Source organism: Rattus norvegicus, chromosome 9 (assembly GCF_021556685.1).
Source record: "Rattus norvegicus strain SHRSP/BbbUtx chromosome 9, alternate assembly SHRSP_T2T, whole genome shotgun sequence".
In the NCBI taxonomy this organism is placed as follows: Eukaryota; Metazoa; Chordata; class Mammalia; order Rodentia; family Muridae; genus Rattus; species Rattus norvegicus.
The window spans coordinates 70,146,443-70,166,752 of NC_141542.1; the positions used below are offsets into that span (position 1 = coordinate 70,146,443).

Below are 20,310 nucleotides of genomic sequence, written 5' to 3' on the forward strand. Positions count from 1 at the left end.
CAGGCGGTTGGGTCTCTCTCTCACGGGGTCTAGATCGATCGATTCTTATCGCCCTGTACAAAGCTCAAGTCCAAGTGGATCAAGGACTTCTACATAAAACCAGATATACTCAAACTAATAGAAGAAAAAGTGGGGAAAAGCCTCGAATACATGGGCACTGGAAAAATTTTTCTGAACAGAACACCAATGGCTTATGCTCTAAGATCAAGAATCGACAAATGGGACCTCATAAAATTGCAAAGATTCTGTAAGGCAAACAACACTGTCATGAGGACAAAATGGCAACCAACAGGTTGGGAAAAGATCTTTACCAATCCTCCATCTAATAGAGGGCTAATATCCAATATATACAAAGAACTCAAGAAATTAGACCCCAGAGATTCCAATAACCCTAATAAAAATGGGGTGCAGAGCTAAACAAAGAATTCACAGCTGAGGAACGTCAAATGGCTGAGAAGCACCTAAAGAAATGTTCAACATCTTTAATCACAAGGGAAATGCAAATCAAAACAACCCTGATATTCCACCTCACACCAGTCAGAATGGCTAAGATCAAAAACTCCGGCAACAGCACATGCTGGCAAGGATGTAGAGAAAGAGGAACACTCTTCCATTGTTGGTGGGATTGCAGACTGGTACAACCATTCTGGAAATCAGTCTGGAGGTTCCTCAGAAAATTGGACATTGAACTGTCTGAGGATCCAGCAGTTCTCTTGGGCATATACCCAAAAGATGCTCCAACATATAACAAAGACACGTGCTCCACTATGTTCATAGCAGCCTTATTTATAATAGCCAGAAGCTGGAAAGAACCCAGATGCCCTTCAACAGAAATGGATACAGAAAATGAGGTACATCTACACAATGGAATACTACTCAGCTATCAAAAACAATGATTTTATGAAATTCATAGGCAAATGGATGGAACTGGAAAATATCATCCTGAGTGAGGTAACCCAATCACAGAACAACACATATGGTATGTACTCATTAATATGTGGATATTAGCCCAAATGCTCGAATTACCCTAGATGCACAGAACACATGAAACTCAAGAAGGATGACCAAAATGCAGATGCTTCACTCCTTCTTTAAAAGGGGAACAAGAATACCCTTGGCAGGGAACAGGGCAGCAAAGTTTAGAACAGAGGCTGAAGGAACACCCATTCAGAGCCTGCCCCACATGTGGCCCATACATATATAGCCACCAAACTAGATAAGATGGATGAAGCAAAGAAGTGTAGGCTGACAGGAACCAGATGTAGATCTCTCCTGAGAGACACAGCCAGAATACAGCAAATACATAGGAGAATACCATCATTAAACCACTGAACTGAGAATGGGACCCCCTTTGAAGGAATCAGAGAAAGGAGTGAAAGAGCTTGAAGGGGCTCGAGACCCCATATGAACAACAATTCCAACCAACCTGAGCTTCCAGGGACTAAGCCACTACCCAAAGACTATACATGGACTGACCCTGGACTCCAACCTCATAGGTAGCAATGAATAGCCTATTAAGGGCACCAGTGGAAGGGGAAGCCCTTGGTCCTGCCATGACTGAACCCCCAGTGAACTAGACTGTTGGGGGGAGGGCGGCAATGGGGGGAGGATGGGGAGGGGAATACCAATATAGAAGGGGAGGGGAAGGGGTTAGGTGGATGTTGGCCTGGAAACCAGGAAAGGGAATAACATTTGAAATGTAAATAAGAAATACCCAATTTAATAAAGGTGGAAAAAAAAACTCATGAGACAACAGATGATGGCAAGGATATGGAGAGAGAGGAGCACTGCTCCATTGTTCGTGGGTTGCAAGCTGGTACTGGAAATCAATCTGGTGGTTACTCATAAAATCGCACACAGTATTACCTGAGAACTCAGCTAAACCACTCCTGGGCATGCACCCAAAAGATACCCCAACATATAACAAAGACACATGCTCCACAATGTTCATAGCAGCCTTATTTATAATAGCCAGAAGCTGGAAAGAACCCAGATGCCCTTCAACAGAGGAATGGATACAGAAAATGTGGTACATTTACACAATGAAGTACTACTCAGCTATCAAAAACAATGACTTCATGAAATTCTTTTACTTTTTTATAATGCCTAAATATACTTCTTTTTTTCTCCCATTTTTAGTTAATTGGGTAATTCTTATTTACATTTCAAATGTTATTTCCTTTCCCAGTTTCCTGTCCATCAGCCCCCTAACTCCTCCCCCTCACCTTCTATTGGGGTGTTCCCCTCCCCATCCATCCCCCATTAGCGCCCCTCCCAACAATCCCCTACACTGGGGGTCCAACCTTGGCAGGACCAAGGGCTTCCCCTTTCACTGGTGCCCCAACAAGGGGTATTCTCCTCTCCTATGCAGTTGGAGCCCAGGGTCAGTCTTTCGGTAGTGGTTTAGTCTCTGGAGGTTCTGGTTGGTTGGTTGGCATTGTCGTTCTTATGGGGCCACAAGCCCCTTCACCGACTTCATGAAATTCTTAGGCAAATGGATGGAACTCAAAAATATCAGCCTGAGTGAGGTAACCCAAACACAAAAAAAAATGTGTGGTGTGCACTCACTGATAAGCGGATACTAGCCCAAAAGCTTGAATTATCTAAGATGTAATCCACAGACCACATGAAGCTCAAGAAGGATGACCAAAGTGCAGATGCTTCAGTCCTTCTTAAAAGGAGGAACAAAAATATTCAAAGGAGGAGTTAAGGGGACAAAGTTTGGAGCAGAGACTGAAGGAATGGCCATTCAGAACCTGCCCCACCTGGGGATCCAGCCCATATACATACAGCCACCAAACCCAGGCAATATTGCTGATGCTAAGAAGTGCATGCTGATAGGAGCCTGATATAGCTGTCTCCTGAGAGGCTCTGCCAGAGCATAACAAATACAGGGGTTTGCTAGCAGCAAACCATTGAACTAAGAACGGGGTCCCCATTAGAGGAGAAAGGATTGAAGGAGCTGAAGGGGTTTGAAACCCCATAAAAACAACAATACCAACCAACCAGAGCTCCCAGGGACTAAACCACTACCTAAAGAGTATACATGGACTGACCCATGACTCCAGCTGCATATGTAGCAGAGGACGGACTTGTTGGGCACCAATGGAAGGAGAAGTCCTTGGTCTTGCCAAGGCTGGAACCCCCAGTGTAGGGAAATGTCAGGGTAGGGAGGTGGGAAGGGGTGGGTGGTGGGGGACCCTATGAGGGTATTCCCCCAAATAGGGAGGGGAAAGGGGATGGGATAGGGTCTTTATGGACAGGAAACCGGGAAAGGGGATAATATTTGAAATGCAAATAAAAAATATCCAATAAAAATTTTTTTAAAAGAACAAATATATTCAGTAATTCAGCATTGGGAACAAATTTATAGTTTAAGTTACCATGAACAAGAAGAAAAGACTGAATGTGCATATATCTATAGGCAGGCCCGTGTGCACATAATACTTAATAAATACTAACCACAGGGACTGTGTCATAGAGAACTTTAGGATGTGATTCTGCAAGTTTCTTGGTCTTCCTGTTCCAGGAAGCTCCATCCAAAAACAATCCATGAATGTAAACACCTAAATAACAAAGAAAGAAATTAGCATTCAAAGATGCATGTGAGATTGCTGCCTGGGGAGAGCAGGCCAACAGAATGCCAGCCATAGCTTCTCAGGTTCCCCTCCTCTCTGCCTCCCTTTCCACTATTCAGTGCTCTCAATAAATTACTGAGTCACCTAGATGTAAGCAGCAATTTAGATAATAAGAACTGTGGGTAATGCGCCTAGAATCGAGGACTCTAACCAGTAAATAAGCTTCCAACAGCTTCTTCTGTCTGTCTCTCCCTCTCTTCATCTCTTTCTGTGTCCCTGTCTCTTTCGTTCACACACACACACATTATCATTAGCTGTAAGTATCAGAATGAAATATAATGAAATATATAACAGTAGAGAATACAAATAACAGGGATTTGAAAAGGTATGGGTTTTTTTTTTATTAACTTGAGTATTTCTTTTTTTTTTTTTTTTTGGTTCTTTTTTTCGGAGCTGGGGACCGAACCCAGGGCCTTGCGCTTCCTAGGTAAGTGATCTACCACTGAGCTAAATCCCCAGCCCCGAGTATTTCTTATATACATTTCGAGTGTTATTCCCTTTCCCGGTTTCCGGGCAAACTTCCCCTCCCCCCTCCCCTTACTTATGGATGTTCCCCTCCCCACCCTGCCCCCATTGCCGCCCTCCCCCCAACAGTCTAGTTCACTGGGGGTTCAGTCTTAGCAGGACCCAGGGCTTCCCCTTCCACTGGTGCTCTTACTAGGATATACATTGCTACCTATGAGGTCAGAGTACAAGGTCAGTCCATGTATAGTCTTTAGGTAGTGGCTTAGTCCCTGGAAGCTCTGGTTGCTTGGTATTGTTGTACATATGGGGTCTCGAGCCCCTTCAAGTTCTTCCAGTTCTTTCTCTGATTCCTTCAACGGGGGTCCTATTCTCAGTTCAGTAGTTTGCTGCTGGCATTCGCCTCTGTATTTGCTGTATTCTGGCTGTGTCTCTCAGGAGCGATCTACATCCTGCTCCTGTCAGCCTGCACTTCTTTGCTTCATCCATCTTGTCTATTTGGGTAGCTGTATATGTATGGGCCACATGTGGGGCAGGCTCTGAAGGTGTTCCTTCAGTCTCTGTTTTAATCTTTGCCTCTCTATTCCCTGCCAAGGGTATTCTTGTTCCCCTTTTAAAGAAGGAGTGAAGCATTCACATTTTGATCATCCGTCTTGAGTTTCATGTGTTCTAGGCATCTAGGGTAATTCAAGCATTTGGGCTAATAGCCACTTATCAATGAGTGCATACCATGTTTGTCTTTCTGTGATTGGGTTGCCTCACTCAGGATGATATTTTCCAGTTCCAACCATTTGCCTACGAATTTCATAAAGTCATTGTTTTTGATAGCTGAGTAATAGTCCATTGTGTAGATGAACCACATTTTCTGTATCCATTCCTCTGTTGAAGGGCATCTGGGTTCTTTCCAGCTTCTGGCTGTTATAAATAAGGCTGCGATGAACATAGTGGAGCACGTGTCTTTTTTTATATGTTGAGGCATCTTTTGGGTATATGCCCAAGAAAGGTATAGCTGGATCCTCAGGCAGTTCAATGTCCAATTTTCTGAGGAACCTCCAGACTGATTTCCAGAATGGTTGTATCAGTCTGCAACCCCACCAACAATGGAGGAGTGTTCCTCTTTCTCCACATCCTCGCCAGCATCTGCTGTCACCTGAGTTTTTGATCTTAGCCATTCTCACTGGTGTGAGGTGAAATCTCAGGGTTGTTTTGATTTGCATTTCCCTTATGACTAAAGATGTTGAACATTTCTTTAGGTGTTTCTCAGCCATTCGGCATTCCTCAGCTGTGAATTCTTTGTTTAGCTCTGAACCCCATTTTTAATAGGGTTATTTGTTTCCCTGCGGTCTAACTTCTTGAGTTCTTTGTATATTTTGGATATAAGGAGTGCTGTAGACCTGTTTTCCTATTTTCTTCCAGCCTGTTATGAGGATAGAATGTTCTGCTTTCGGGCGTGTAGTTTTTCCTCTCAACAGGTCTTCAGCTGTTCCTGTGGGCCTGTGTCTTGAGTTCACCAGGCAGGTCACTTGCAACAGAAAAGTTGTTCTTACCTGTGTTCCCGAGGCTCAAGTTCGGTCTCAGGGTGCTGCCCACGAGCTCTCTGCGGCGGCAGCAACCAGGGAGATATGCGCTGCCGTTTCCCAGAGCTTCAGTGCACCAGGGTTCCAGATGGCGTTTGGTGTTTTCCTCTGGCGTCCGAGATGTGTGTGCAGAGAGCAGTCTCTTCTGGTTTCCCAGGCATGTCTGCCTCTCTGAAGGTTTAACTCTCCCTCCCATGGGATTTGGGTGCAGAGAACTGTTTATCTGGTCTGTTCCTTCAGGTTCTGGCGGTGTCTCAGGCACAGGGGTCCTGCCGCTCCTGGGCCCTCCCCCACGGGAACCCAGAGGCCTTATACAGTTTCCTCCTGGGCCAGGGATGTGGGCAGGGGTGGTCAGTGTTGGTGGTGTCTTCCGCTCTGTAGCCTCAGGAGTGCCCACCTGACCAGGCGGTGAGGTCTCTCTCCCTCGGGGTCTGGGAGCAGAGAGCTGCTGCGGGCCGGGATCCGCGGGTATGGGACTCCCGGTAAACACAGGAGGTGCCTGGTCCTCAAAAGGTATGGTTTTTAAAAGACTCTTTTCTCTTGATTCCCCAAGGCCAACAAAGGTTATAGATGATTAGCCTGTGTGCTGCTAATCTGACATATGATAATTCTTTTATCTAAGTACGCATGATTTCTAATTTACTCAATTTTGGAGGTGCAGAGAAGTGCACCTTTTACCTACGTCCATCTATTTGCGTTCTTCGTTCTATGCTTCATGGTTTGTTTCAGGGTATTACGTACATGATTACTTGTTGACAGGCTGAGAAGATAAGCAAAGGTGCCCTGCTTTTGTCTGGTGCACAGACACAACCCAGCTCACCCTGCCGCTGCACTTACCATCCTCAGGAGCATTTTTATATTCCTTGTCATCCATCACTTCATAGTCAAACCCAAGAAGATCAATTGGAATCGTGAATTTTCTTGCATAGTTCTGCTGTGCACCAGTCAGGAAGGCTTGTGTGAAGAAGAAGCCAGAAAGCCAGAAGACTGGAGGAGGACCAACCTCATACCATTGCTATAGTGGATCCAGACAAAAGTGATATAGCATTAGTTATAAGTTTCCAATGCAATATCGATGAAATGGATCTCCAAACATGACTATTACTTTTAAAGCAAACTAGCAAATGAGATTCGATGAACATCCAGGCATACTCTTAAGTTTGAAAATGGAAGTATTTGGTTCTGACTCAACATTAGCTCCATTACACTAGCTTGGGAATTATAATGCGTGAAATACATGAAATATAGATGTCTGTGTTATGCATATCCAGTGGTTTCTCCAGAAACCCTACATACTACTGTAAACATGCTACACGTTGTTTGAAACCATGTCCTGCTACACAGAAGGATAGATCTCCATAAAGTCTGGTCATATGATAATATTCACACCATTTTTCTAATTAATTAGCCATTACCTAGTAGAATATTTTCTTGGAAGTTTTTCTTCCTACTTTACTAAAATAGTATGAAATTCAACATTTTACAACAGAAACACAGTATATAAGAGAACACGAGCAAGCAGGGTAGTGAATGTTTATGGTATTTAGAAATTTAACCACCCTTTAATTCTGTATTTATTTCACAGGTTTTGATGATGAGCTGCTGAACAACCAATGACTGAATAGCAAATTACAGAAGCCTTTCTGGAAAAATGAATTCAGATCCTTTACTCAAGAAGAGCCCACAGTTCAACCTCAGTTCCCAAGAGCCACCCTGGTCCTTTAGTATCTGACTCTCGTGGTACTTCAGGGAGGCTGTACTATGGAAGGGGAACTGTCTAGTTTATTCCTGCAGGAAATTCCTCAATGTTTTTGTTTTGTTTGTTTAAAGATTGTACCTGGCCTGGAATTTACTGTATAGCCCAGATAGTAATATAAGTTGGTCTTTAACTTGAGAGTGATCTTCCTGCCTCAAATGGTAAGATTTCAATATGAACCACCATGTCAGACTTCCCCATAGGTTCATGTCATACACATCTATGTAATTAATTGCTTTTTCTGTACAGTGAAGCATCAATTGGCAGATAACTAGGAGTAAGGATTCTACCCACTCAACATACTTAGGAAAAATAACCATGAAGGGAGGTCATTGCTGTTTTGGACTGAGAAGGCAGAGCTAGTTGGTTGCTGGGCAGTGAAGTTGGGCAATGAAGAAAGAGCTCCCCTCTTTACAAGCTTGTCTGGCTTTCTAAGATGATCTGCTACTGAGCTCTATGTAATGCTAAATAGTTCATGGAGAGTCAGCATGCTGGAAGTCTCTCTCTCTAAAGGCTGTCATCTACTTGAATGTCAAACTTCACAAATCTTCCTACTTAAGATGCAGAATATAGAATATATTCTGTCTATATATAATTCATATATATATATATATATATGATATGTTATTGAATAGAGGTCATTTGTGCCTTGAATACTCAGGACTGTGCAGTACCATTCTCTGCACATTCAGCATTCTAGTGAAGAAAGTGAAGCCAGAGGGAGTTAGTTGGACAGCAGTGTGCATATGGAAAAATTCACCTGCAGGAATTTTAGTCTTGCGAGGAAGTCATTCACATAGCTGCCAAGTGGCTTCAAGCTGGGGTAGGATTTACCCATCCACATCCCTGGAATTTTGACATTCAGGATGCTGCTGACCACTTCCTCCAGCTCTGTAGACATCACAACGAGTCCCTGAAACACAACAGAAAACATGACAGACAGTCGACTTGGCCATGGAGGCTGATCTTTTAAAGCTTTCTTCACATTGTCTTTGTTAACAAAAGGAAGGTTTGTTTGAATTTGTAAAGAAGGCATAGAGCTTTTCAAACCTTCCTTAGAAAAATAGTAATGGTTTCTCTAGCCAAATTTTAGTGGAAAAATCTTTTTTTTTAAAGATTTATATGAGTACACTATAGCTGTCTTCTGACACACCAGAAAAGGGCATCAGATTCCATTACAGATGGTTGTGAGCCACCATGTGGTTGCTGGGATTTGAACTCAGGACCTCTGGAAGAGCAGTTGGTGCTCTTAACCACTGAGCCATCTCTCCAGCCCCCATGGAAAAATCTTAACCAATACACAGCTATTCCATAGCTACTGGATCACAGTCTACTTTTCATTCAATTTACCTGCCCATTAAAGGCAAGTTAGTATAGGTCCTTAGCCTAGATTCTTTTTTTTTTAATCAGGATCAAGTGAAGTTTTTATTGTAATACATTATGTGTCAAACACCACCATGCTATATGAAGTCCTATTTCTTTTTTTTAAATCTTTATTAACTTGAGTATTTCTTATTTCTTATTTACATTTTGATTGTTATTCCCCTTCCCGGTTTCCGGGCCAACATCCCCCTAACCCCTCAACCTCCCCTTCTATATGGGCTTCCCCTCCCCATCCTACCCCCATTACCACCCTACCCCTGAACTGAGAACGGGACCCCCTTTGAAGGAATCAGAGAAAGGACTGAAAGAGCTTGAAGGGGCTTGAGACCCCATATGAACAACAATGCCAACCAACCAGAGCTTCCAGGGACTAAGCCACTACCCAAAGACTATACATGGACTGACCCTGGGCTCCAACCTCATAGGTAGCAATGAATAGCCTAGTAAGAGCACCAGTGGAAGGGGAAGCCCCAAGTCACAGTGACAGATATAAAACTAGAAAGTCAAAGCAGTCTGAAATTCAGTTACCCTTGTTATGTTTTACATAACCCCCATGTGTGGATGCTGAAGCCCTGAGGCTTTTCAAATCCTTGCCTTAGAAAATTTAGCAAAAAGTAACTTGAAACAATCAGTCCATTTTTTGTTACCAATAAAGTTTAATTTTTAAGTTAATGTTTATTTACTTTTTGATCTTGCATTTGGGCCACATTTTATTAGACATTTCTGCTTTAAAAAAAAAGTAGAACTAACTTGAAGATTTTAGAGTAAATTCTCTGGATTAAATGAACATATTTTATTTGCCTTTTTGATGACACCCTCCCCCACACTCCAGTGAAACAGCAGAGATTCAGGACTCTGCCTGTTTTAAGGCATAAGTCTAGAAAGTCCAAACAGAAACAGAGAAAGGAGTCATGACCACAGAGTGTGGGAGCTCAAAGGCACCCCTAATTGCCAACGCAGCGCTGGGGTTTTTTCAGTACTTTAATCGCAGTACTGAGGTTTGCACATGCTAAGCAAGTGCTATGCTGCTCTACACGCCGTCTGCCTCTCGATGCTTCTACAAGTCAGGGAAGATGGCTGTGCTAAAAGAAAAGAAATTTAAAACCTAGTTTACAAAGTAAATTCTTAGGTATCTTCCTCAAAGCAGCATACCCTCAGCCTTGAATGTAACCTGGGAATCCCAACAAATAAACATCAACAACAACAACAACAACAACAACAAAACAAAACCAAAAACAATTGCCAACACTTCCCAAACAAGGACAGCTTGTGGAGCTGAGGTCAGTTCTCATACTGGAACCAAACATTAAATGAACGCTGGCTTGGAAGCACAGACCCCTAGGCCTCTTTTCTTTTCAGGTCCCCCAATATTTGAAGCTACTTTTGATCTTCTAGGTAAGAAGCAGAAAGAGCTAAGTCAGGAGAAACACCTGATGCCGATGCTGGTTTTTGCCCAACAATCCAGCTAAGAGCATGCCGCAGTGAGGACCATGGCCAACCGTCATCGGGGTCATTACACTGTCCTCTGCTCATGTCCTAGTCCCAGAAAGAGCAGACAACTAGACATTGTGTAGAAACACGGTACAGGAGGCTTCCAACAGTGGTCTTCAGCTCAGCATTCAGTTCTTAAACACAAAGAGGCCAACAGATAGGCATTCCTTGTGTCATTTTGGTAACCTCTCCTGTTAACTCACTGGGATAGACTATTCCTGCTACACACCTCAGACCTACTGTGCTCTCCTGCCCACCTATTCATCACAAGTAAAGATTTCCTTACCTAAATTTTTAAAATATTTCAGATTTGGGAATTTTTGTATGTATCTAATAAGATATTGGGGTAAGGCTCAAATCTAAGCAAAATATTATTTATATTCAATATAGGCCTTATATAATAGCTAGAGGTATTTTCACATAACATTTTCAGTGTTCCTACATTTTGACTGTTAGGGCTAATATGTAATTTTCCATGTGTAGGGCCACTTCTGCAGTTGGGAGTTTGGAACACTTTATATCAGATATGCTCAACCTATAAGAACAGTAACTTAGAGTCTTGTTCTTTCCCCATTTTCTTGGTCATTTCTGTTGAATTTTTAAGATAATGACTGTGGCTTTCAGTACTTCTATTAGATGTTTATTGTGTATTTCACTAAATTCATGTAGTTTTTTCTTTTCAGAGAGATAGATATATGTGTTCTGTTGTTGGTTCATTATGATTTAATGGAAATTATGCTTAATTTTTCCATATTTGTTTTTAATGCATAATTTCTCCCTTCTCTCTCCTCCCTCTAAACCCTCCTATATATCCCTCTTCACTCTTTCAAATTAATGGCCTCTTTTTACATTATATATGGTTACGAGTATATACTCATATTTATATACATATATATTCCCAAAAACAACATGTCTGTATGATGTTACTTGTGCATATGTTTTCAGGATAACCATTTGGTATTGGATAACCAATTGGTGGGCTCTTTACATTTAAATTTTCACTGATTTTTTTCTCTAGGTAGTACATTGCTGTTGAACTTATATGGAAATTGCACATTAGTTTTTGGTTATTCATTTCTAGGTTAATTACACTATAATCACAGACTGCACTGTGATAATGCCTTTCTCTTATAGACTTGTGCTGCTGCTACATGGTGAATGCTTCCAGAGCCTCCGTATGAACTTGCATAATGAATGGCACCTTCATCAGACTCAGGGTTCAGAACACCACTGGGCCATTTTATAAATGGGTTGTTCAGTCCTTCCGTGCCCCACTCTTCCCCTCCCTGCTGCCTATGTTTTATATTTCTTTTTTCTGGCATTGAACTTATAAGACATCCTCTTCCTTGTTTAAGAGAAATAATTTACTTATTTTTAATCTATCTCAATTAAATGATTTAAAATCAAACCTAAGCAAAGTAGTATGATTTTCCTGGAGTATACTGCTAACCGAATTCCATAAATTCTGTCAAAAAATTCCTTTCATTTAATACTCAACCTATGAAAATACTGCAATATAACATCTCATTTAAAAAACAGGGACTGGGTTCTTAAAAGAGAGTCACTAAACGTCACTAAAGTGAGAGAACGCTGAGAACTGTTGCTGAAAAGAGACTCCTGAACACAGGTGGAAACTTGGCCCTGCTGTGGCCTGGACCTGAAGGTCACACTGTGGGGACCACTGACAGTGCTGGGACTTTGCCTGCTCGTTCTTTACAATGGTAAATTAAAACTATCACAAGTGGGATAATTACACTATACTTCGTAAAATCATGTCTTTGTTGTTAGGAAGTGTATCATGAGTTGTTAAGAGAAAAGTGATACCATGTAAACAAGTTAATTTCAAATAATTCATTAAATGTTTGCATGTATGCTTCTATGAAAGAGGAAAGGAGAGAGCCAACGTAAGGAGAAGGGTGGGAAAGAGAATGTGTCAACTTCGGGTAGATATAGCCTTGCTCAGTTGATGCCCATTTCTAAAATACCAAGTTGAGTGACAGCATACCCAGCTATTCAGCGTTATTTACTAGTTTATCCTGGCACCATACACCAGCGGCTCTGTCTGTCTTCCTCACTCCATGGACATCTCCCTGTGCTTACTGTAACAACTATCAGATAATACTTAATTTACATTGTTTGCTATTAAATAATGTAGCATTTGACTCTCCTGTGTTGTGCCCTCACATGCAGGGCATATATCAGGATGAAGGATATTTCATTTTTTTTTATTAACTTGAGTATTTCTTATATACATTTCGAGTGTTATTCCCTTTCCCAGTTTCCGGGCAAACATCCCCCTCCCCCCTCCCCTTTCTTATCGGTGTTCCCCTCCCCACCCTCCCCTCATTGTCCCCCTCCCCCCAACAGTCTAGTTCACTGGGGGTTCAGTCTTAGCAGGACCCAGGGCTTCCCCTTCCACTGGTGCTCTTACTAGGATATTCATTGCTACCTATGAGGTCAGAGTCCAGGGTCAGTCCATGTATAGTCTTTAGGTAGTGGCTTAGTCCCTGGAAGCTCTGGTTGCTTGGCATTGTTGTACATATGGGGTCTCGAGCCCCTTCAAGCTCTTCCAGTTCTTTCTCTGATTCCTTCAACGGGGGTCCTATTCTCAGTTCAGTGGTTTGCTGCTGGTATTCACCTCTGTATTTGCTGTATTCTGGCTGTGTCTCTCAGGAGCGATCTACATCCGGCTCCTGTTGGTCTGCACTTCTTTGCTTCATCCATCTTGTCTAATTGGATGGCTGTATATGCATGTGGGGCAGACTCTGAATGGGTGTTCCTTCAGTCTCTGTTTTAATCTTTGCCTCTCTCTTCCCTGCCAAGGGTATTCTTGTTCCCCTTTTAAAGAAGGAGTGAACCATTCACATTTTGATCATCTGTCTTGAGTTTCATTTGTTCTAGGCATTTAGGATAATTCAAGCATTTGGGCTAATAGCCACTTATCAGTGAGTGCATACCATGTATGTCTTTCTGTGTTTGGGTTAGCTCACTCAGGATGATATTTTCCAGTTCCAGCCATTTGCCTACGAATTTCATAAAGTCGTTGTTTTTGATAGCTGAGTAATATTCCATTGTGTAGATGTACCACATTTTCTGTATCCATTCCTCTGTTGAAGGGCATCTGGGTTCTTTCCAGCTTCTGGCTATTATAAATAAGGCTGCAATGAACATAGTGGAGCACGTGTCTTTTTTATATGTTGGGGCATCTTTTGGGTATATGCCCAAGAGAGGTATAGTTGGATCCTCAGGCAGTTCAATGTCGAATTTTCTGAGGATCCTCCAGACTGATTTCCAGAATGGTTGTACCAGTTTGCAATCCCACCAACAATGGAGGAGTGTTCCTCTTTCTCCACATCCTCGCCAGCATCTGCTGTCACCTGAGTTTTTGATCTTAGCCATTCTCACTGGTGTGAGGTGAAATCTCAGGGTTGTTTTGATTTGCATTTCCCTTATGACTAAAGATGTTGAACATTTCTTTAGGTGTTTCTCAGCCATTCGGCATTCCTCAGCTGTGAATTCTTTGTTTAGCTCTGAACCCCATTTTTTAATAGGGTTATTTGTTTCCCTGTGGTCTAACTTCTTGAGTTCTTTGTATATTTTGGATATAAGGCCTCTATCTGTTGTAGGATTGGTAAAGATCTTTTCCCAATCTGTTGGTTGCCGTTTTGTCCTAACCACAGTGTCCTTTGCCTTACAGAAGCTTTGCAGTTTTATGAGATCCCATTTGTCAATTCTTGATCTTAGAGCATAAGCCATTGGTGTTTTGTTCAGGAAATTTTTTCCAGTGCCCATGTGTTCCAGATGCTTCCCTAGTTTTTCTTCTATTAGTTTGAGTGTGTCTGCTTTGATGTGGAGGTCCTTGATCCACTTGGACTTAAGCTTTGTACAGGGTGATAAGCATGGATCGATCTGCATTCTTCTACATGTTACCCTCCAGTTGAACCAGCACCATTTGCTGAAAATGCTATCTTTTTGGATGGTTTTGGCTCCTTTGTCAAAAATCAAGTGACCATATGTGTGTGGGTTCATTTCTGGGTCTTCAATTCTATTCCATTGGTCTATCTGTCTGTCTCTGTACCAATACCATGCAGTTTTTATCACTGTTGCTCTGTAATACTGCTTGAGTTCAGGGATAGTGATTCCCCCTGAAGTCCTTTCATTGTTGAGGATAGCTTTAGCTATCCTGGGTTTTTTGTTATTCCAGATGAATTTGCAAATTGTTCTGTCTAACTATTTGAAGAATTGGATTGGTATTTTGATGGGGATTGCATTGAATCTGTAGATTGCTTTTGGTAAAATGGCCATTTTTACTATATTAATCCTGCCAATCCATGAGCATGGGAGATCTTTCCATCTTCTGAGGTCTTCTTCAATTTCCTTCTTCAGTGTCTTGAAGTTCTTATTGTACAGATCTTTTACTTGCTTTGTTAAAGTCACTCCGAGGTACTTTATATTATTTGGGTCTATTATGAAGGGTGTCGTTTCCCTAATTTCTTTCTCGGCTTGTTTCTCTTTTGTATAGAGGAAGGCAACTGATTTATTTGAGTTAATTTTATACCCAGCCACTTTGCTGAAATTGTTTATCAGCTTTAGTAGTTCTCTGGTGGAACTTTTGGGATCACTTAAATATACTATCATATCATCTGCAAATAGTGATATTTTGACTTCTTCTTTTCTGATCTGTATCCCCTTGACATCCTTTTGTTGTCTGATTGCTCTGGCTAGAACTTCAAGAACTATATTGAATAAGTAGGGAGAGAGTGGGCAGCCTTGTCTAGTCCCTGATTTTAGTGGGAGTGCTTCAAGTTTCTCTCCATTTAGTTTAATGTTAGCAACTGGTTTGCTGTATATGGCTTTTACCATGTTCAGGTATGGGCCTTGAATTCCTATTCTTTCCAGGACTTTTATCATGAAGGGGTGTTGAATTTTGTCAAATGCTTTCTCAGCGTCTAATGAAATGATCATGTGGTTTTGTTCTTTCAGTTTGTTTATATAATGGATCACGTTGATGGTTTTCCATATATTAAACCATCCCTGCATGCCTGGGATGAAGCCTACTTGATCATGGTGGATGATTGTTTTGATGTGCTCTTGGATTCGGTTTGCCAGAATTTTGTTGAGTATTTTTGCGTCGATATTCATAAGGGAAATTGGTCTGAAGTTCTCTTTCTTTGTTGTGTCTTTGTGTGGTTTAGGTATAAGAGTAATTGTGGCTTCGTAGAAGGTATTCGGTAGTGATCCATCTGTTTCAATTTTGTGGAATAGTTTGGATAATATTGGCATGAGGTCTTCTATGAAGGTTTGATAGAATTCTGCACTAAACCTGTCTGTACCTGGGCTCTTTTTGGTTGGGAGACCTTAATGACTGCTTCTATTTCCTTAGGAGTTATGGGGTTGTTTAACTGGTTTATCTGTTCCTGATTTAACTTCAGTACCTGGTATCTGTCTAGGAAATTGTCCATTTCCTGAAGATTTTCAAGTTTTGTTGAATATAGGTTTTTGTAGTAAGATCTGATGATTTTTTGAATTTCCTCTGAATCTGTTGTTATGTCTCCCTTTTCATTTCTGATTTTGTTAATTTGGACGCACTCTCTGTGTCCTCTCGTTAGTCTGGCTAAGGGTTTATCTATCTTGTTGATTTTCTCAAAGAACCAACTTTTGGTTCTGTTGATTCTTTCTGTGGTCCTTTTTGTTTCTACTTGGTTGATTTCAGCTCTGAGTTTGATTATTTCCTGCCTTCTACTCCTCCTGGGTGTATTTGCTTCTTTTTGTTCTAGAGCTTTTAGGTGTGCTGTCAAGCTGCTGACATATGCTCTTTCCTGTTTCTTTCTGCAGGCACTCAGCGCTATGAGTTTTCCTCTTAGCACAGCTTTCATTGTGTCCCATAAGTTTGGGTATGTTGTACCTTCATTTTCATTAAATTCTAAAACGTTTTTAATTTCTTTCTTTATTTCTTCCTTGACCAGGTTATCATTGAGTAGAGCATTGTTCAATTTCCAAGTATATGTGGACATTCTTCCTTGATTGTTATTGAAGACCAGTTTTAGGCCGTGGTGGTCTGATAGCACGCATGGGATTATTTCTATCTTTCTGTACCTGTTGAGGCCCGTTTTTTGACCAATTATATGGTCAATTTTGGAGAAAGTACCATGAGGAGCTGAGAAGAAGGTATATCCTTTTGCTTTAGGATAGAATGTTCTATAAATATCCGTTAGGTCCATTTGGCTCATGACTTCTCTTAGTCTGTCTACATCTCTGTTTAATTTCTGTTTCCATGATCTGTCCATTGATGAGAGTGGGGTGTTGAAATCTCCCACTATTATTGTGTGAGGTCCAATGTGTGTTTTGAGCTTTAGTAAGGTTTCTTTTACATATGTAGGTGCCCTTGTATTTGGGGCATAGATATTTAGGATTGAGAGTTCATCTTGGTGGATTTTTCCTTTGATGAATATCAAGTGTCCTTCCTTATCTTTTTTGATGACTTTTAGTTGAAAATTGATTTTATTTGATATTAGAATGGCTACTCCAGCTTGCTTCTTCTGACCATTTGCTTGGAAATTTGTTTTCCTGCCTTTCAGTTTGAGGTAGTGTCTGTCTTTGTCTCTGAGGTGTGTTTCCTGTAGGCAGCAGAATGCAGGGTCCTCGTTGCGTATCCAGTTTGTTAATCTATGTCTTTTTATTGGGGAGTTGAGGCCATTGATGTTGAGAGATATTAAGGAATAGTGGTTATTGCTTCCCGTTATATTCATATTTGGATGTGAGGTTATGTTTGTGTGCTTTCATTCTCTTTGTTTTGTTGCCAAGATGATTAGTTTCTTGCTTCTTCTAGGGTATAGCTTGCCTCCTTATGTTGGGCTTTACCATTTATTATCCTTTGTAGTGCTGGATTTGTAGAAAGATATTGTGTAAATTTGGTTTTGTCATGGAATATCTTGGTTTCTCCATCTATGTTAATTGAGAGTTTTGCAGGATACAGTAACCTGGGCTGGCATTTGTGTTCTCTTAGGGTCTGTATGACATCAGTCCAGGATCTTCTGGCCTTCATAGTTTCTGGCGAGAAGTCTGGTGTGATTCTGATAGGTCTCCCTTTATATGTTACTTGACCTTTTTCCCTTACTGCTTTTAGTATTCTTTCTTTATTTTGTGCGTTTGGTGTTTTGACAATTATGTGACAGGAGGTGTTTCTTTTCTGGTCCAATCTATTTGGAGTTCTGTAGGCATCTTGTATGCCTATGGGTATCTCTTTTTTTAGGTTAGGGAAGTTTTCTTCTATGATTTTGTTGAAGATATTTACTGGTCCTTTGAGCTGGGAGTCTTCACTCTCTTCTATACCTATTATCCTTAGGTTTGATCTTCTCATTGAGTCCTGGATTTCCTGTATGTTTTGGACCAGTAGCTTTTTCTGCTTTACATTATCTTTGACAGTTGAGTCAATGATTTCTATGGAATCTTCTGCTCCTGTGATTCTCTCTTCCATCTCTTGAATTCTGTTGGTGAAGCTTGTATCTACAGCACCTTGTCTCTTCTTTTGGTTTTCTCTATCCAGGGTTGTTTCCATGTGTTCTTTCTTGATTGCTTCTATTTCCATTTTTAATTCCTTCAATTGTTTGATTGTGTTTTCCTGGAATTCTTTCAGGGATTTTTGCGATTCCTCTCTGTAGGCTTCTACTTGTTTATTAATGTTTTCCTGTGTTTCCCTAAGTGTGTTCATGTCTTTCTTGAAGTCCTCCAGCATCATGATCAAATATGATTTTGAAACTAGATCTTGCTTTTCTGGTGTGTTTGGATATTCCATGTTTGTTTTGGTGGGAGAATTGGGCTCCGATTATGGCATGTAGTCTTGGTTTCTGTTGCTTGGGTTCCTGCGCTTGCCTCTCGCCATCAAATTATCTCTAGTGTTACTTTGTTCTGCTATTTCTGACAGTGGCTAGACTGTCCTATAAGCCTGTGTGTCAGGAGTGCTGTAGACCTGTTTTCCTCTCTTTCAGTCAGTTATGGGGACAGAGTGTTCTGCTTTCGGGCGTGTAGTTTTTCCTCTCTACAGGTCTTCAGCTGTTCCTGTGGGCCTGTGTCTTGAGTTCACCAGGCAGCTTTCTTGCAGCAGACAAGTTGGTCTTACCTGTGGTCCCGAGGCTCAAGTTTGCTCGCGGGGTGCTGCCCAAGGGCTCTCTGAGGCGGCAGCAACCAGGAAGACCTGTGCCGCCCTTTCTGGGAGCTTCAGTGCACCAGGGTTCCAGATGGCCTTTGGTGTTTTCCTCTGGCGTCCGAGATGTATGTACAGAGAGCAGTCTCTTCTGGTTTCCCAGGCTTGTCTGCCTCTCTGAAGGTTCAGCTCTCCCTCCCATGGGATTTGGGTGCAGAGAACTGTTTATCCGGTCTGTTTCCCTCAGGTTCCGGAGGTGTCTCAGGCAGGGGTCCTGCCGCTCCTGGGCCCTCCCCCACAGGAGCCGGATATTTCATTTTTAACTGATATTGCCAAGTTGTGCCTCGAAGGGGTTTACCAGTTTATGTTTTCAGAGATGTAAAAATTCTGATGACTGACATTCTATTACCGGTGAGCATGAATATTGTTCGCAGACTATGCATCGTTTGCTGGTGGACCTTAAGCAAAATACAGACTTCTTCTATGTGTTTTAGATGGCTTTATTTTTTTACTACTTCAATTTTTTTTGAAAAAAAATTATATGTGCGTGTGTTTTTGCATGTGTAGCCTCCAATGAGGAGCTATCAGTAGAGGCCGGAGGAGAGTGTAGGATCCTTTAGAGTTGGAGTCCCAGGCAGCTGTGCTGGCCACTAGTACTGGGGACCAACCTCAGGTCCTCTGCAAGAGCAGCAAGTGCTTTTGACCATTGAACTGTTTCTCTGGGCTGTAGTTTTCAATTTTTTGTAATTTTAAAAATAAGATATTAAACCATTTATCTACAATTTCTTTTAAGTTCTTAAATAGAACATCTTTTAAATTATTGAAAAAATATGCTCCACATGTACCTTTGTTATAGTATTTATGTTATACTTATAAATAAGTGTAAGAAATAGGTATCTGTCCTATTGTACAAATAATGACTTATAGGTTGGGAATTACCCTTTCCCTGATAACAATCTTAAAAAAACACAAGTATAGTATCAACTTTGATGTATAACTTTACACAATTAAATTGGTTGGAATATTTTGCCAAGACAAAGAGGTAAGACAGGAGTGTAAAATGTGGCTACATTGCTACGTTAGCCACAGAGGCCATTGCAAGTTGGCATTTTCAATTTTGGGCTATTTTGCCACATTAAGGAAATATTTAGAGAATGATTAGAGACACCTCCAAGAAAGGAAACTGTAGCACACCTCACAGCAGTTGGGAGAGGCAGTGAACAGGGGAAGTTGATTCCAAAATATCCTATGCTCATCAGTGCTACAAAAATATCTGAGGTAATTTGTGAATTCTATTTCTGACTACAATCAACATATTACAGACTGGAAGTTATACCCACCCTGACTTCCCCCTTGGACTTCATGCATGCAATGAATAGCAATCTCTCCATTGACTCTAGGAAACAGTTCAAAAGTAACCTGACTATATTTCTTAACTTTCTCCTTCAAACATCCCCTTTCCTGGGCCTTCTACTCACTCAGGCTAAACACTTGGGAGTTGTCCCTGGCTCCTCTCTTGCTTACTCCTTACCTAAGTTCTCTATCATCCTGCTTCCTTACAATCCTCCCTGGCAGCAGTAGGAGTGAGTTTCAAAATATATGAAATATCACTGGTGCCTGAAAACTCCTAATGCCTTTGTATTTTGAAATAAAATTCAAGATTCTAGTCATAGCTGAGAAGGCCATTATGTACCTGGTCATGCACACAGACAGACAGACAGACAGACAGGCATGCACGCACGCACACACACACACACACACACACACACACACACACACACACAGGCACATGAGCATACATTTGCGAGTATATACACACAAACACATACACAAACAAATGCAAATAAAATACATCTTTGA

At 41.4% G+C, this 20,310-nt stretch overlaps 1 protein-coding gene across 1 annotated transcript in view; it reads right to left on the reverse strand.

Moving 5' to 3' along the window:
- The window catches only part of Dnah7 (dynein, axonemal, heavy chain 7), a 305,586-nt gene that overhangs the window by 15,949 nt on the left and 269,327 nt on the right, over positions 1–20,310 (reverse strand). The window contains 3 exon segments of the mRNA NM_001419550.1: positions 3,463–3,566; positions 6,515–6,692; positions 8,194–8,346. Of these exon segments, the coding sequence (NP_001406479.1) occupies positions 3,463–3,566; positions 6,515–6,692; positions 8,194–8,346 (435 nt within the window).